Source organism: Dermacentor variabilis, chromosome 2 (genome assembly GCF_050947875.1).
Source record: "Dermacentor variabilis isolate Ectoservices chromosome 2, ASM5094787v1, whole genome shotgun sequence".
Taxonomy (NCBI): domain Eukaryota; kingdom Metazoa; phylum Arthropoda; class Arachnida; order Ixodida; family Ixodidae; genus Dermacentor; species Dermacentor variabilis.
The window spans coordinates 182,667,877-182,687,358 of record NC_134569.1 but is presented as its reverse complement, the minus strand read 5'-3'; the positions used below and the strand labels follow the sequence as shown (position 1 = coordinate 182,687,358).

General features: G+C 46.8%; 1 protein-coding gene and 1 pseudogene across 2 annotated transcripts in view; one reads left to right on the top strand and one right to left on the bottom strand.

Annotated features, from left to right (window-relative positions):
• Positions 1–19,198, top strand: part of LOC142571100 (uncharacterized) — a 71,995-nt gene extending 52,797 nt beyond the window's left edge. For both annotated transcript variants that reach the window (XM_075679391.1, XM_075679390.1), the window contains 3 exons: positions 134–211; positions 3,648–3,701; positions 19,009–19,198. In XM_075679391.1, the coding sequence (XP_075535506.1) occupies positions 134–211; positions 3,648–3,701; positions 19,009–19,095 (219 nt within the window). In that variant the 3' untranslated portion in view covers positions 19,096–19,198. The remainder of the gene's footprint in view (positions 1–133; positions 212–3,647; positions 3,702–19,008) is intronic.
• Positions 694–871, bottom strand: LOC142573508 (U2 spliceosomal RNA; annotated as a pseudogene).
• Positions 19,199–19,482: the final 284 nt, after the last annotated feature.

The following is a 19,482-nucleotide window of genomic DNA, read 5'->3' as shown; positions in this document are numbered from 1 at the left end:
GTAAGCTTACAAGCACATTTATGGCAAATTATTCCTCTATCTCATTTTTTTCTTTCCTTTTTGAGATACTGCTATCCAACCATGTGCAGGAATTCACATTTCACATGGACAATTCCTTCACACTTTTTTGCAGGGTATGAGCGCATATTCTGAAGCTGTGTACCCCTGCGTCGCCAAAATGGCTCCACTGTTAACAACAAAGTTAAATCGGGTAAGCGATAGTTTCCATATAGTTTCCAATAATCAAACATTTTCAACCTCCTTTCAAGAGAAGCGCTTTTGTATTTGCAATACTTGTACGAGAAAGAGGTGAGCATGAAATCGGTTGAAACGGGCTCGGATAGACCGTTGTTTGCTGTAAAACGCCATGGTCACTTGTTTTCTTTTTGTGGTTTCTGTTGTATTAGCGTTCTGACACTTTTAGAGACCGTACTTTCGTTCTTCGTAATTAATAATACTTTGTTTAGTTACGTATTTTAGACAGTGCACAAACTATGCGCCAATATAAAGAGTATCTCTAAGTTATACGTTAAGTAACATTCCTGTTTCCGTAGCAGTCCTCGCGGACTCAACCAGGGCAACTGCTACTGCCATAACATTAAAGTATGACATTCTGCAGCGAAGCTGTACAAGGCTAGGTTGTGGAAAAAATTCTGTGCGTCTATCGAGCCGCAGAGATTGAGAATTCCTCCCCATACGTGGGCCGATCCCGAAGCCCAATACCGGGCCGGCCCGCGGCGGAGTTGAAGCAGGCTTTAAGCAGTCCGCCCACTTGCAAAAATTAGTTTAATATCTTAGATCCAAATTCAACCCCTATCGGATACTAAGCTGATAAGAACAGATACTACACTTCGACCCGCGTCGGCGATGTCTACCTGCGCACCGCTTTCTCTTTGTCGGCGTTCCAAGCACTTGCGTATCTCCTTTCCTTTCCTTCCGCTTTCTCGTGGTGCTCGCTAGGTCCGCGAGGCGGAAAGAAATTAGCGTTGTCCATGTGGCCCCGATCACGCATACTTGGAACGTTTCACCGGAGCAACGGCCAGGTTTCGGAGCGAGTTCATGCAGAACCATTTGTGTGTCGCCTTTGTTGCGTGTGACCGCTTCTGGTTTTCGAGTGACTTCACAATCATTCCTGCACTGTGGGACGTCGGCCAACGCACGATCGCCTTGGCTACGGTGAAGCAGTGTCCGCCTTTGGAGTGGGGTGAAGTGCGTGTCTGTTTTACATGCCGGGATTCGTTAGCAAAGGGCGTCGTGCCGCATTCCGAAAGAATACATGGGCGTGTATAGCACCCGGTGCCTCATCATCTTCCGAGGCTCAACATCGTGGAGGAGCGTCTAGTTGCGCGTCACCTTCCATTTACGTGCCTACGGCCTTTGACGCACGGCAATGGACAGTTCGCCGTTGAGGGGCGCACATTACGCAGCTTCGCCGGTCATCCACTTGCACAGAGTGGAATAACACTGAATTTTTTAGGCAGCAGCACGCCATGCAGGCTAATGCGCTGCTCGGCCATGCGCGGCTTATTTTAAAGCATTGAATTCGCGGTGCGCAAGCTGGCATGTCACGCACCTTTTACATTTTTTCGTATTTTGCGGACTTTCTATAGGGAGCCGGCAAAAATTATTAGGTAAAAGAAGGAAGCTATATATAAGCTGCTAACAAAAATGTTTTCTAGAGGGCTCTACAACTACCTCATTAGAAGTTTTGTCCTGAAATTAATGCTTGTGAACTTCTATAATTCTGCAAACAAGTAGGATGCAAAAGGAAGTCCCAGTTTCGTCCGAAAGGCGAAGCATCGATTACGATAGCAATTATTTAGGCAGGTCCACAAAGCAAGGATAACAGTATTATCGGCCGCATGAACTTTCAAAAGTTAGCTTACTCAGTAAATAGACAAGCATGGTGCCACGCGCACGCAGGCAACCATGAACATATCTCACTCGATGAGCGCGGACACTTGCTGTCAAAACGCTGGCGTGAGGGAGGGCGGCAGCAGCAGCGAGCGAATTGACCTTCGTGCTGCCTCTCGCTGCACAGCAAACTACGTGAAAGGAACACGGTGCACACGAAGCTATCAGTCCTCGGCACGTGTAGCACTTGCGAGATAAGACCTGCGAGGCTTATCTTGCCCCTCCTCCCTCCCTTCCTGCGTGCCTTGCGAGGGATGGAAGGCGGCTGACTTGCTCACCAGCTTTCCCCCTTGTGTACTTGAGTTAGAGTCACCATCCTTGGTTCATCCTCGCACGCTTTCACTCGCAGCATACGGCGCGCGGCTACGATGTTATGGCACTTGGACTTTCACGGAACGTCACAATCGCCTGCTTCAATGATTACGTTTCCCTGAATTCATAATCTTACCCATCCCACCCAAGCCATCAAAAATGGATAAAAAGATTGTTTAGTGAGGCAAAAAGAACCATTCAAGTAAGAGATACTTGTGGCGTGGTGTCATTATCGCCAAAAAAGTTGGTTTACTTGAACGCGACGGCGCACAGGTCAACTGCGACTTCGCTAGTGTGTAAATAATGCGGGTTCCTGACAATAACATTTCTTGGAAGTCGCGCGTCGTGTGTGAATATCGCTTATGTGTGTTGTCGTCTACGCGCGTTTCTCATCTGGATAATCTGTCAAAGAAAATGGGACCAATCACGGAGAGAACATATTCCGCGGTCAGGTGGTGGAGAGCTCCCTGTCTTGCAACTTCCCTGGTACCCGGGTAATCCCTATGGCGCAAAACGTTGTGCAGGGTACAATAAGTTGCATGACATTTATTTAAGCATTTCTGAAACCTTCCCTTCTCACGTTTTGACACACGAATTGTATATGCATATTGTTTTTCTTTTGGATTTCTTGCGTTGAAACATTTCTTCTGTGGGTCATGCTTTCACGGGATGCTCTTCGCTTCCACTACTTACGCAGGCGGAGGCCTCTTGAGGTGTTGAAATCCTTCACTAACGTACTTTGCCTTATGATATTGTGCAACAGAGCCCTTTTCGAAAAAAAACGAGCTTGCGCCAGCATTGTTTCTAAAAGAAAATTCGAACCGATCCTACCCTTGGAAGCTTGGACATAATAATAGCATCGGCGACCGGTCAATGGAAAAGATATCCTACGAAAGAAACCTTTGTGAATTTGGCCCCAGATCTATGCCTACACCAAGAAACATCAGTAATTTCAAGACAGATATTATTATAGACGTTGCCATCAGTGAACACAAACTCATATATGCGGTAGGAAAGCTGTCGTTTTGAAGATATAAACTATTACCATTTTACAAATTGGGCGTCGCTATAAACCTGCGATAAAGACAGACGGGAACAAGATACCGTGACCACAGGACAAAATTTCAGAAATGTTGTCGTCTACAGGGGAAATGAGCATGGTGGCCTGATTGACATACACAACGGAAAGGTGGTTTTATGTCCCTAACTGGGTGGTAGCCCCTTCCAGTCTACTTACAATGTTGGGGCTGTTCTGTAACTATTCTAAAACAAATATTTGTACTTCGAGCAAAGAGACCTTCAATTAACCAGCTCTGTTTTGTAGCTATAAAAATCTACTTTTAGCGTAAGGTAGTTCAAGATTTTAGGGTGACGTTATTTGATAAATAAGGACACTCAAATTGAAGTTATCAAATTTACAGGACTATATGGACACCAACGTCACAAATCCTGGGGGAATTTTTAAAGATGGAGTGGTAAGGATGTTTTACCTAGCTCATTTGCATGATGCCGTCACACGCATTATCGTTTAGAAGTGTAGACACCTACCAATACCTATGACTAAACCGAAGACTTAAACTTTAATTCAGAAGTGCATGTTGTTGGGATAGTCAGTTCATATTGCTCATTAGATCATGAATGTCATGGTCGCTTAGCGCAAACAAGGATGGACGGTAGGGGAGAAGGAGAGCGCCAACTTTCGACTCTTTATTTTATTTTGTATTGCTATCAATTAAATGTACGCAAGTGAATGATGCGCAACATACCAGAAAGCTTCAAACGCGCCACACCCTAATCGCAACTGGCTATCAATACCTTCTTTCTGCATGCAAGGGTGAAACTGATTTATCGCTAATACATGACGAGCCTCGTTATTTGATGCTGAAAGTCTCTGAGCCCCTTGTCCACTTCCGTCCTTGCTTGTTTTTGCGAAGCGACCATGATTTTTATGTTACACTTAGCGACGACATGATGTCGCTGCTATGTTAACTCTAGTCTCAATCTATTTTACAACATCCATGAAAGACGAAGACGACGGAAAATGTCAACATGATGATCGCCAAGCATTAAGTATAGCTCAGTAAGTAGTCACATATTATGGCTAATTCTCAAGCGGTACAGTCAATTGTGGCCGTCCGGCAGCGGTTTTTACTCCATAGGTCACATGCAAACAAATGGCTGTCTGTGAAGGTGCCGTCGAAAAATCGACTGTGATGTCGAGACCCACTATAGGTATGGTGATTGCGTTTGCTCAGTCGTTTATAATATTTTGCTCACCTGCGGTAAAGCATACGCAGGCCAGACGGGTCAGCGCCAAAATAACATCTTCGTCAGCATGATAATGACAGTAGGCGGGACGCGAGTATTACGCTTTTAGCGACGCACCGTTCGCAATGCCAGTGCCACTAAATATTTGATATAACAAAGAAATTAGGCTACCGCTGAAAGGACAAAAGAAAGACATATATACTCGTATAATTTTTCATTACGGAACGGTGTAGCCACATCTGTGCCGTGCAGCTTGGTTGTGGATGACGACAATGTTAAATTCCTAAATGAAAGGTTTCGCAAAGATTGATCAACTTTACGCCAAGTCTTTATATTACATGTTTCATGTATATGCTTTCATATTTGCTTTCGTGCTGATTACTGTGCCATCACATATTTTTAATACGAAGCATTCTACGCCGCATTCTTGGCTATGTAGGTGAGAAGGTTCCTGCCTAGCCATTTGTTAATAAAATGGAAATAATGTGTCAGCGACGGCGGAATCGAAGCTCAGCCTCGGAGCACAGCACTCTGGGGCTTTAACCACTAGGCCACGATCACTTTACTTCTTTAGTGCAGGGACATATAGGTCACGTCATGCGAAAATGTTTACATTACATTTAGACACATACACGGAAAACAAACGCACAAATGCTACGCAGTCCACTGAAAGTTCAATAATTAGGAAAACAAAGGCGAGCGTCCAGATGCGAAATCCATTCACGAACGGCATCAGAAGTTTCAACAACACCAGGCATTTGAGTAGCCTCTTCTCGAAAGACAGAATTTGTCGAGCGACGTGGGTTAACATGTCTGTCGATCATGCGGCTTCTCCATATAGTAGAGTCGTAATAACGTAAAGAAATCATATGGTGTATTACTGATTGTCCTTTTTGAAAGGAAGGAAGCGGATACCATAAGATGCGAGAAGAACTGCATTTCTATATTTCTTTGTAAAACGTCCTAAATATAGTATGCCTTAGCACAAAGAATAAAGGTGTGTTATTGTCTCGGATTAGTTGCAAATGCTATGATTTAAATTCATCGGTACATATGCTCCTTTGTTATAAAGACGTGTTAGAACTGGAAAAGTGGAATTGTTTGGCTTGTAAGAATTTTTTGGTTCTGGCGTTAAAGACTCTTTACGGACACGGCAAAGAACAAACATCTCGACCAAATATAGAAAAATACGGCTTTAGATGCACTGGTAGATGGAAAGGGCTATGTACTCGTGCTATATTTAGCTAAAGAAATACCGTAGAGTGAACCTAGCCTTTAAACAGGAAATAGTGCTTATTCTTTTAGTAAGCGCTATAACGGCCATACTTGAGCAGCTTTCACCGTGACAAAAATAAAAGGGAGGTGTGAAGCAGAGAGTCTTTGATTAACCACCACAAATGATGGATAACGGTTGTATTGCAGGTAAAATTGTCACACAAACGAACTCACAAGAGTGAGGCGACCCTTCTCAAGGGGAGGGAAAATGTCCCTTCTCATTGTCTCCAATGATGAAAGCGAAATAAGAGATGTAAATATTCTATGAAATGCCTGAACATGAATGCCAGAGCAGTGAAATGCCTGCAGAGCATAAAGAAGCATAGAAGCCAAAAAGTATACTGCATGCCTTAGCGCTGGGCAAAAGTGTTGCATCGATGAAGAATGTCGTTATGGAGCACAAACATTCTGGTCGATCAATCTGATTATTCAGAAGTCAAGCGCTCAATGATAGACCGTCCTTTCGCTGCACAGCAACAATGTCACGAGTTGTGAGTCACCGCTCAACTTAGTTGTGAGTCAGCGCTCTTCCTGTGTCCTTTGATAACTCCGTCGTCGTTTTGATCACGCTGTTAGCTTTATGAATGTATACTAACTAGCCGAACTTTCCAATTTAATAGTGTTGTGAAAGTCAGAAATGGCCCGAAGGCAAGTGTCTGCATCGTATTTGTCGTCAGGAGGATCGACGTGATGACGAGACAAGCAGTCGGTGTCCAGATGTATGTGGCTGGACTTGTATACCACAACGGAAGGATACTCCTGAGGTTTAAGCGCCCAGCGACCAAAGTGGCCAGTCGGGTCTTTCAGTGATGATAACAAGCACAGGACAAGGTGGTCCGTCATCACAGAAAATGGGCGGACAAACAAGTTAGGGCGAAATTTAGCCACTGCCGGCACCAAAGCGAGGTACGCGCGCACGGTGATAAAAAACTTGCGCTCTCAAGGGGATAAGAGGCCGCTGGCCTAGGCAACAACGCGCTAGACTCCATTTTGCTGTTCACCGAGGACAGCACCTATGCCATGGCCAAGGGCATCTGTGCGAACTTGAGTTGGTGCAGATGGATCGAAGTGCCCTAATATTGGATGCATTGTCAACAAGCGGATGAGGGTGTAGAAGGCGTTGGCTTGTTCACGGCCCCAAAACAACGCTACGTCAATGTTGAGAAGGCCAGTCATTGGCCGGATGATATCAGCAAAATTTTTAACTAATAGATGAAAATAGGAGCATAAGCCCTCGAGTCTGCGTACATCTTTTGCTGAGCAGGTACAGGAAAGTTCTTTACTGCATGAATCTTATCAGGATGAGGATGTATTGCGGCAGCTCTTACAAGGCGGCCGCAAAATTTGACTTCGCGGTGTCCAAAATGGCACTTTGTAAAGTTGAGCTGAAGGCCAGTCACCCTAAAGACTTGAAGAATAGTGGCCAAGTGACTGAGGTGGCTATCTAACGTAGAGGAATATACGATGACATAGTCCAGATAACATAAGCAGGAGGACAACGTATATCCCCGGATGAGAGAGTCCATCCTTTCGAAAGTTGCGGGGGCATTACAAAGTAAAAAAGTCATAACCTTAATATGGTAAAGGCCGTCCTTGGTAACAAAAGCGTTCTTCTCACATTCAAGTTCATCAACCGAAATCTTCCAATAATTGAATCGAAGGTTGATTGAAGAGAAGAATTTAGATCCTAGAAGACAGTTGAGATCGTTATCAATACGCTGGAGAGCGTACAAAAGCTTTTTCGTGACCTGGTTCAGTTGACGGTAGTCGACAAAAACTCGTCACTTGCCACGATTCTTTTCGAATAAGACAACCGGCGATGCCCAAGGACTCGAAGAGGGCTCAATTACACTTTTGTGTAGCATCTTATCTACTTCAGCTTGGATAATGTAGTGTTCTGCGTTAGGCACGCGATAAGGTCGTCGGCGGGCAGGACTACGATCAACGGTGTCAATTTTATGGGCCATATCGGAAATCTGTCCCAGCGGGTGATCCTCAAAGACGTTGCGATAAGACGCCAGGGCGCGACAAAGATCCGCTCCCTGTTCGGAAAGCCGGTGTTGATCGAGCATCTTCGAAAATATTGTTACGGTGAAGGGAACGAAGAAGTTGGAATGGACTAGACGAAGACGAAGTCTGGCAGTTGACTGAACGCCATATACGCCAGTTGTAAATATACGTTTTTTTACACTCGTGGGCCTGCTTTCTTCCTGCAACATTCTGGTGGAGGTGCGGGGTACAATCACAGAACTTCGCAGCGGACGTCATCTACCTACCGCCACAATGGCACATCAACCGACACAAGCGACAACGCCTCAGCAGCCCGTGCCAACGGTCATCCTCACTCATCCGCGGGACCCAGGGACATTTTGTGGCACGCACAACGCCGACGTCGAGGACTGGCTTACGATGTACGAACGAGTGTGCGACAAAAACAGGTGGGATCCAACAATGATGCTAGCAAACGTCATATTTTACCTAAGAGGAACTGCGAGGCAATGGTACGACACACACGAAGCTGACCTAACGAGCTGGAATGTCTGCAAAGAAAAAATGCGAGACCTGTTTGGCAGACTTGTCGGTCGTCAGCTGGCGGCAAAAAAAGAACTTGCGTTTCACGCTCAAACATCCACAGAATCCTATGTCGTCTACATACAGGATGTGCTCGCTCTCTGTCGCAAGGCTGATAAGAACATCACCGAGGCATACAAGATTGGTCACATACTGAAAGGTATTGCAGACGATGCCTTCAATCTCCTGATGTGCAAGGATTGTGCCACTGTGGATGCAATTATAAAGGAGTGCCGGCGCTTCGAACAAGCGAAGGGCCGCCGCGTCACTCAGACTTTCGACCGATTGCCCAATACCGCCGCGACATCTTCTTGCGAAGACCCGCCGCACTTCGTTCAGCCAGCTGCCAGACTTCGTCTTCGTCTAGTCCGATCCAACTTCTTCGTTCCCTTAACCGTATGTCTCAATGTCTCAGAATGTCTCGCACTCGTATGGGCGGTCGCGAAATTCCGGCCGTACCTTTTCGGTCGGAGCTTCTGCGTCGTAACCGATCATCACGCCCTCTGCTGGCTCTCCTCTTTGAAGGACCCGGCTGGACGACTTGCACGTTGGGCATTGCGTCTACAGGAATATACATCTTCTATTATGTATAAGTCAGGGTGCCTGCATAAAGACGCTGACTGCCTGTCCCGCAATCCCGTGGATCAACCGGACGATACCGATGCAGACTCGGACATCAGTGTTCTATCCATCTCCGACTTCCTCCATATTGGCGACGAGCAGCGCAAAGATCCTGTTATTCGAACACTTATGGAACGCCTGAGGTCCTCGCCCAATGACCCGTCCCTCCGCATGTTCACCTTGCGCGATGGAACTTTATACTGTCGTAGCTTTCGTCCTGACGACCCGGAGCTCCTCCTAGTCGTTCCCAAGCACCTTCGACTAGCCGTGCTCCAGCAACTTCACGACGCTCCTACTGCTGGACATCTGGGCATCACTCGTACATACGACCGCCGGCGGCGCCGCTTCTTCTGGCCCGGCAGTTATCGCTCTGTGCGCCGTTATGTCACTTCTTGCGACCTGTGTCAGCGCCGGAAGACACCTGCTACGCCTCCCGCTGGTTTGCTTCAACCAATCGATATCCCCACAGAGCCTTTCTTTCGTGTGGGCCTCGACCTCCTTGGCCCCTTTCCCATTTCTATCAAAGGCAACAAATGGATTGCTGTAGCAACCGATTATGCCACGAGATATGCCATCGCGCGAGCGCTGCCAACCAGCTGCGCCACAGATGTCGCAGACTTCTTACTATACGACGTCATCCTGCACGACGGCGCCCCTCGCCACTTGCTGTCGGATCGCGGCCGCTACTTTTTATCGAAGGTTGTCGATGACCTGCTCCGCTCCTGCGGAACAGAACACCAGATTGCTACCGCGTACCACCCTATAACGAACGGCCTCACCGTGCGACTCAACCGCACGCTAACTGAAATGCTGGCCATGTACGTTTCCGATGATCACCGTGACTGGGACGTCGCTTTACCATACATCACTTTCGCATACAACTCGTCCCGTCACGACACTGCCGGATTTTCACCATTTTACCTTTTGTATGGCCGCGACCCCACCTTGCCCTTTGACACGTTGCTACCTTCCGCAGTACAATCACCCAGCACTGGTTACGCTCGCGATGCTATTGACTTAGCCGCCCAGGCCCGAGATGTCGCCCGTCATCGCCTCACAGCCTCGCAAGCTTCTCAAAAGCGACGCTGCGACCTTCGGCACCGAGACTACCATTTTTCACCTGGTTCCCTTGTCCTTCTCTGGACGCCTTCACGTTGCGTCGGCTTGTCGGAAAAACTACTTTCCCGGTATTCTGGTCCGTACCAGATCTTACGCGAACTGGCCAACGTGACATACGAGGTCGCCCCAGTCGGTCAGCCTTCAGTGCATCGCAACGTCACCAGCGATGTTGTTCACGTCGCCAGGCTTAAGCCCTATGTCCCCCCATTAAGTGAGGCTCTATAATCTGCTCCGGTATGGAGCTACTCCGCCGGGAGGGTGATGTTACGGTGAAGGGAACGAAGAAGTTGGATTGGGTTAGACGAAGTCTGGCAGTTGGGTGAACGCCATATACGCCAGTTGTAAGTATACGTTTTTTTACACTCGTGGGCCTGCTTTCTTCCTGCAACAATATGTCGGGATGGGACGATGCGGAACTGATTGAACAGGTGGCTCCAGACGAGCACGGAACATCTAATACAGACATGGCGGAATTGTCGATGGGAGAAGCGTAGCCGAGTGACATGCCTTTCGGAATAACTTGAGTACTTATACAAAAATTCAAAACAGAAACAAATACGCGGTTATCAACGACAGTCACAGTGGTATGAGGAACGGCAACTGTGCGTAGCAGGAGAACATTGACATTAGGAGTCAGCTCATAGTCACCGTCAGGAACAGATGGGAAGCACAAGGGAGAGAAAACAAGACTAGGAAAGGCAGGGAGGTCAACCAGAACAGCATCCGGTTTGCTACCCTACACTGGGGGTGGGGGAAAGGGGAATAGAAAGAGGAAGAAAGGGAGAGAGTAAGCACTGAGTACGTGTGGGAGGGACACCATACACAAGGACACTATAAACGGTCTGTTAAGCCCGTGCACTTCAAATACCGCACTAGTGCACGAATCGCTTTTCGAGCCAGTGACAGGTGTGGCCACGGTCCGAGTATCTTTGACTCGGTGACAGGTCTCGAGTCCAGTCTGCGTAAAGATGCCCGTAGAGGGGGGCGTTGGACATCGTAGCGAGGGCAGGTACACAATAGGTGCTCGATGGTCTCCTCGCACCCACAGGAGTCGCACATCGGGCTCTCGGCCATTCCTATACGGTAGGAGTATGCGTTCGTGAAAGCCATTCCCAGCCACAAGCGACACAACAAGGTTGCTTCGCCGCGGTAAAGGCTAGATGGCAGTTGTAGCCGTAGCGTGGGGTCCAGTTTACGTAATCTGCAATTGAAGCCACTTGAAATCCAGAGATCTTGGGACTTCTTGCGCACAAGTTGGCGAAGTTCTCTGGCAGCGCCCGACCTCGCCAAAGGTGTTGGACGCGTCTTGGTATCTTCGTGGGCACACCGGGCAGCCTTGTCAGCTAGGTTGTTGCCGACGATGCCACAGTGAGCAGGAATCCACTGAAATATAATGTGGTGTCTTCTTTCCAGAGCATGGTGGTGCAGTTCCCTGATTTCAGATGTCATTTGCTCGTAAGTTCTGTGACGTAACGCGGAGTTGATGCTGTGAAGGGCTGCCTTAGAGTCACAAAATACGACCCATTTCTCTGTTGGCTCTTCGGTGATGTACATCATAGCTGCATGGAGAGCTGGAAGTTCTGCCGATGTAGATGTAGTCTTGTGCGATTATTTGAATTTATTTGTAACGTTCTTGGCTTGAACGACGAATGCGGCAGTTGAGCTGGTAGGTGAGGTCGAACCATCGGTATATATATGTATGCGGTCATCATACGTCTGGTGGAGTAATAGGAGCGTAAGTTGCTTCAGAGCCGGCGATGGATGATTGGACTTTTTTTGTAATTCCAGGAATATCAAAATTCACTTGAGCTGTCGCAGGCACCACAGGGGAGAGGAAGGCTTCGCCGCCGGTGTGAAAGATGCCGGTATGTACTCTTGATGAGCGCTAATCACTCGTGAAAAGGTCGCTTGAGGTCTCTCGGCTGCAACACGTCAAAGCATATACATGGCGGCTTGAGGCGGCAACTTTACGAAGTCTACAGAACATAAACGAGGCTGAATCAATCAGTGCTGAATGGCCCTATAAAATGTGAGGCCGAAGATCAAGTCATGGGAACACTGTTCCAGAACAGCAAATAAAATGGATCTGCTGAAGCCAACAACAGTTGTTCGGGAAGTGTACATGCCAATGATAATTGGTGTTGCTCCATCAGCGACCCGGATAGCGCAAAATGGGGCAGGTGTGAGGACTTTCTTCAGGCGGCAACGGAGATGGTACTCATCCCCTACATGTGGGCTCCATTGTCGACAAGCGCTGGGACAAGTACACCAACTTCTACATCCATTAAATTTTGTCGGGTCGTTAGGGTAAGAGGCTTTGGCGGAGACGTCGACAATGCAGCGTGACCTCCAGGAGCTGCATCTTTTAGTTTTCCGAAGGTGTGCGCCCAGGTCGGCTTGACGGCGACAGGCGACGGGACTGGGGTGACCTGGACGACATGCGACGACTTTGTGGCGAACGGCACTGGTGACTTCTCGGCCACAGTGATCGACGGCGCCATGCGGTCATACCGTCAGTGGCGTGCAGGTTCACCTTGCCTTACGGCTGGATATGGCGAAGACCATCGTCTGGACGAGGGCAGTTCTAGAATGGCATCCAGTACCGGTGCTTGCGACAGTATCAGGCGGTGTGACCAACCCAGCGAGAACTAAAATAAATAGGTCGGTTATCCGGCGTTCGCCACTCTGCGATGTTGCGAGAACATCAAGAGATCCATTCATTTTGAGTATGCAGGATCGAAGGACGTTCAGTTGGCCGAGAACCGTCCGCGGTGCGAGTTGATGTTCGCGAATTCTTGGCGCACAACAGCCTGAACAAGAGGAACTTCAGGAGCGCATGTATCGTTGACAGGTGGCTACAGAGCCGCGGGACAGATGGCTTTCAGCTCACGGCGCATGATTTTCTTCAGCTGCTCTCAAGGCTGTTCCTGCCGCGGAGGAGAGTCCTGTCGGACTTCACGAGGCGATGTTGCAGCCGTATTGGGAAGCCGTGCCTAACGCCTGATTGATACGACGGCTTTTCACGTGCTCGAAAAGCTTGCACTCCGCGATAATGTCATTAACTGAAGTACAATTCTTTGAGATGAATAAATTGAAGGCGTCATCGGGCATACCTTTTAAGACATGCCCGACTTTTTAAGACTCCAGCATTTCAGCGTCGGCCACGCGGCAGAGTGCCAGCATGTCTTGTATATAGGTGACGTAGCTTTTGGTAGACACGTCTGAACTCGTGATTCCTGCTCTTTCTTGGCGACAACCTTCCGGCCCAGTGGTTTTCCGAAGAGATCTCGCAGCTTCTGCTTGCAGGTATCTCTCTCAAAAGAGTTATTCTTCGTGGTTTTGAAAACACACTCGCGCAGCTCCCGCCAAGGAAAAATTATCTTCGTCTGCATCACTATGCGATCCCATTTGTTGTGGCTGGTCACGCACTCAATCATCTCTAGCCGGTCGTCGACGTTGGTGCCATCGGTGCCGCAGATGGTTCCTGGATCACGCGGATGCGTGAGTATGACAGCCGACGCAGTCGGCGCAGGCGTTGCCGAACTCGGCACCGTCTCCTGCGACCTCGGTGAAGAACAAAAGCGGTGGCCACTGTGAATGCGAAGCTCTGTTCAGAGTCGTTACGCCACACCTCCACCAAATATTACGAATAGGAAGCCCGATGCACAAATGTATGTACAACTTTTACACAAGGAAAAGTTCGTGGTAATCGAGCACGCTGGTACAAAGGTCACAGCTCCGGGAGACAGTATACCAATTCTTATTCGTCTCCATCTTGCGCTAGCGATCCTGTATTAATGCACTGTAAAAATATTTCAGAACGCAGACGAAGTTAGATCCCAAATGTCTAGTGAAAACTCCATATTCTTATAAAAATTCAGACTAGTTCCTGCAGTTTTACAGAATCGAAAGGTAGTGTTTAGTGCCTCAGTATTACCGGGCTGATCAACATAAAAAAGGGGAATGTCATCTGGATAAGCTAACAGATTAATTTCCTCAATTGCGTACCTCGATACTTATTGTTTGCGTTACGAAGCACGCTTAAGTAAAGCGGTTAAAAAGCGGACAATCCTGACGGTCGGATGACTGCACCTATACTATGCCCCGCCGACCGCGAGCGTGAAGTCAGGGGCTCAGCGTCGGGGCCACGATGCCCGCTCGAAGTTGTTGTCATGTGTAATGGAAATGCGCAGAAAGAAGAACGACGACGACGAAAAGAGCGAAGCGTTAGGAACGGCACGACCGCTGGAAGCACGTGAGCCGAGCCGTGATCGGGAGAGGAGCAGCACCGAGCTGGCATTGTCTGCCTGGCTGCGGCTGGAGAAGGTACTCTCGCCAGCACCGTACTGGCTTCGAGAGTAGCGGGTTTGTGGCTCCGGAAGCCGTGACGCTGGCATTTCGAGGCGTGGCCGTCGACCTCGGCAAAGTTCGAGCGAGGGTCCTCTGACCACGGTAGTTGCGAGCACCTCAGCAGCGATCCCCTTCGAAGGCAAGCCAGCAAAGTCACGCAAGGCTGTCCCCAGGGCGCCACGTACGCTCTTAGCGCAGGTAGCACCTACCGCCATTATGGCTAACCCTGCGGGCCTATCGCTACGTCAGCGGTGACGACCGGGACACAAGGCGACGGTTACAGCGGACTCAATCAGCTTTGACAAGAACGACGACATCGTCAGGATTGCCAGGAGCGCCGGCCAGGCACGCAGCGGGGCCAATATAGGACTTTGCCGACGACACAGTCGATGTCAGAAAGCGAGCGTGTTCGATCCTATCCGCAACATAGAGGCGGGCACGGACGTTTCCAGGCTGTGCTGAGATTAAGGAGTCACCGAATTGATTGTTAGTGTTGTACATGTTAGTTCGCAGCAATTTTCATTTATTATATTTATTTTTATTTGCGGTGTGGTGTGGGTCGAAATTTCCGGAGTCCCCCACTACGGCATGCCTCATAATTAGAAAGTGGTTTTGGCACGTAAAACCCCATCATATATATATATATATATATATATATATATATAAAATCCGGTGTGCAGTGCCATTGTGCGTCTCTGCACTCATATCGCAGACATCAGCACCCCCGAGACCAGTGACAGACGTATATATCTGAGGGGATATGGTTGACGATTAACTTTATAGTTAGCTGTTTACAGAGAATTACAATACCATTGTGTATTATCACATTATCCAACTGAACATGCCACCAGCAGTCGAAATAAAAAAATTACGTCATACTTTGTGAATGGCTTTGACGAGGTCAGTCGGAAGAAAAGCTACTTGATCCATATTATACCCTCTATGCGGTCAAGGACTGAAAGCTCTATATGAATATTTTTTTATTGACTGGGCCACGATCGCACGCATGCTTCTCTCGCACCAAACGCAGCCAGCTCTTTGTAATACACGGCGCATGAGCTAGGTGCCACTTTCTCGTCTTCCTCCCTGTAGACAGCTTGCCCTTTCAGGCACTGTGTTAGACTGAACTACGTCCGGGACCGGCCCACTTTGCCCAGCGCTTTCCTCGTAACAGATTAAGTTACGTAGAAAGTCTGCCGTGTTGTACAAACTTCATAATCGACCAAGTCTCTTACGTTTTATAATTTGTTCGCCGGAGTTCGAATGCCAAAGTCGTTTTAACATACACCCCGTGACAAAGCCGTAAGTAAGTACTGCTGTATAACACACTGCTGCCGAGGACTTCACAATCCGTGTTTCCCTAGCTTACTATCGTCAACTACTCATGTAGAACCCAACAATCGTCATGTCGTAAGCTCGCGTCGAACAGCCGGCGTGTTTAACGGCCGGCTTGAAGCCATACGAGCGCCTTCGACGCTGTCCTCGTCGTGCTCAGCTAGTAAAAGACACGTAAGGTGTACGCTCGAGGCCCACACACAAACAACAATTCAATTTACATAAACACGTTGGTTCATCTTGTGACGGTTTGCGGAACCCCACGCAATGCTGGATAGACAGGCACTTGCAAAACGCTTTGCGTAACATCGATTCCCACTGTGCGTGGATCTGCAGAATTTTTTTTATGTGCATCTTTGCTCACTTGTTCGTTTACTGACTGGTAAATGTATGTCAGCACGACGAGCGTGAGTGAATGAATAAACTGTTGCTACTGAGCAAGGTCTGTGCCTGGTACTTGATGTCACGGCAAAAATCCGAGATTGTGCCACATTAGCAACACAACCGTGCTCGGTACCATCAAGCAAACAAGGTGTTCCGGTTTCCTTAAAGAGTAATAGTGTGGATTCCGTATACATAAGTACATTAGATATTCAACGTTCGAAGATTTTTTCTTGCTTTATGTGACCTTTGTGCGAACAGCCCTGGAGGCAAGGAAGGCGCCACTTGTTTCGGTTTTCTTGCGAACCACGCTTAAGATGTACTTTTCTCGACTATTTTCTACCTTTCTTTACGCTATAGTACGAACCCCCACTCCTTTCCATTCCAACAATGGTAAAACAGGCTGCACTCTCATCAATTTTGTAAAGCAGAACATAATGCTCCGACTGAAACTCCGAAGTAGTGAGCAAACATACGACGTGTGCCCTATACTCTTATTCTTACACACACACGCAGGCACATACACACAAACTGAAGTTCGTCGAGCCACATTTCCGTGGGCAATCGCATTCTTCCAGAACCAAAAATTGATATGGCTTGTAGCAAGAACGTCCTTCAATTCATAGTGCAAATTGTGAACTTCTTTTTCCTTCTTTTTCAATCTGCTTTCCCCCGTCCACAGTGCAGGGTAGCCTACCGAGCTTAGCCTAGTTAACCTCCCTGCTTTTCCCTTATGACTTCTCTATCTCTATATTTTCTTTAAATTACAATTATGATGAGTCCGCTGAAGCTGAATGCTTAAAAGGTCATTATGACATGTTCTTTAACTAGCGAATAATTTCCTTGTGTCACCGTGACCCCGTCGCAACACCACTGATGGCATGTCTCTGAAAGAACCGTCTTTTCTATTTAAAACGAATTTCTAAATATTACTAAATATCTGCATAACGACTAGGTATATACGTAGGGTCCTTTGTTCTTGGGTTTTACAATTTTTGAAATGAAGGAGCGAAAATTGGTTGCTATTTTTAAAGAGTAAGGAAAGAGATATATCGAGTTTGTTATGTTTTCTATCTGGCACGAAAACCGGGGACAAATCGATGTTTTTCTGGAAGCTTAAAGTATTGACTTCTTCTGCTAACTTTGGAAACAATTAACACAAGCAATGGTCTTTTTTTGAGCACAAACCTTTTATTTGAAGATGCCAAATCACTCACAGTAACATGTAACTCACAGTGCCTCGAGCGGCCAGTCCCGCAGCAACTTTGCGTGTATTCGCGGGCTTCTGTAACACGCCGAAGAACACTTTTATGTAGCACGTTTTTGAGCAACAGAAACCTATATCGAGAATTGTTCATGTTGCTCTACAATTTTCTCATTGAGACTTTTTATCTAATTATATTAATAGAAAACTCCTTAATTAAGTAAGCCAAATTACTTAATTAAACGCAGTTCAAAAAATTATCTGGGTATCTCCAAGCCACGGCAAACAATATTACCTTGTTTCTGTCCAGTTACGCGGAATCTGCACATTTTGAAATCTTGGTGCATGATAGTTGGGACACGCTTAATACTACGGCGTGATCATTTCGAAGTTTTAGGGAATGTTTGAAAATCGCCTGCTGCAGATGACGTAACTCTAGTCCTTGAGCTGGATTATTCCGACAGGCGGACATTACTTGCCGAAGAAACTGAAAGACAGGTTCAACTAACTATCAACAATACTAATTACATTTTTAATAATTACTTTACGTCACATATTGAAATTTACGGATTGTAGCTTGCGAGCTTGTAAGTCGTATTCACTTGGAATTATTTTTCCGCAAAGACACCAGTTGTTACTCATACGTCATCAAACTCGTCCTAAAAATGCACTGCTGTTCCAGTTACGTTTATATCGAAACTCTTTTTATGCATTAAAGCACAAAAGGAACTCGAACGCCCATGTATTTCGTCCTAGACTTTGTGAAATATCACGAAACTGATGTCTTCCTGGAAATTCAAAATCAAGTGGATACGTATTTCAAACTCACAGTCTACAATTCGTTAATTGCAATATGGGAAGTAAAGGAAATAATTAGAAGGTAATTGCTGCATACCTGTGAATTATTTCGATATGTGTTTCAATTTCTCGTGCTAGTTATGTCTGTCTCTTCCAATGACACAGCTCTAGGACATCAATTGTGCTATTAGCCGCAGTCAATTTTACAACATTGCGCAAAACTTAAAAATGATCACCCCTTGTATACCATGTGTATCGTATATCGTATCGTATTATATCGTATCGTATTACATATATACGTTTCAGAGTAACGCAATGCAAACATCGCTCTACCCTAAACGTTAGCTACTAAGAATGCATGCATTCGTAATTTGAATGATTGTATGCAACATGCCCACAGTGTATACGGACGGAACGCGGAAGCGTTCACGCATGCACAACTTTCTACTATATGTCACGCAGGTCATGATCGCAGTACACATAGTTGGCTCTGAGTGTACTCGGTCAAGATAAGAGCGATACTTTACACACTCATGGGACGAAGCCACATGGAAAAGCTCACTTCTAAAATACGTTAAACAAAATGCAGTACCTCAGGAATATATAGAAATAAGGCTACACGATATCTCAGTGTTTATGCTCAACATCTCCGTCGCTGTTTAAGGTGCACTCTGTACTACAACGGCGTCAATATATATATGCAGCCATGTATATAAACTCGCGCGTCTCTTTTGAGTAATATTATTTTCTTCCTGTGCATGAGCTATTTTATTAGTGTGGACAGTAAAACGCACCAGCAAAATTCAGCAAAATGCTGATTTACTTTGGCCAAAGAAACAATATCTCTTTGTTCTTTACAGGAATGTGTTGCTAAGCGCAAGATATTCACCGACGATGTCGCTATCGCCATGGCTGGGATCAAATGGGTCCTCGAAAACTTTTTCTGAAGCTTCCGGCACTTCTCACTCTTTGTTTAGATTTGGGAAGGCTGAGGATTATAGTGTTAGCTATCATCGTTATTGAATGAATAAAATGATCTTGAAATGAGGGGAAAATTTTGTTTCAGCACACGTCGCTGTACTCGCACTCTAAAGGAATTAAAGCGCAGTGCTTGGAAACTGCACTTGCGCAGCAAATAGGAGTTAAAGCATTTTACTGTCGATCGCGATTTGAATTACAACAACGGAGCTAAATGCCAAAATGGTCTCCGAACATTGTAGCAGGGCCCGCCATCACAGGAACACTTGGAGAACTGAATGGCGTTCTATCCACTGGTGCTACCTCCTTTACCAGAAAAAAAAAAGCGCCCGTCAATTTCCGTAGCGTGGTAAAAC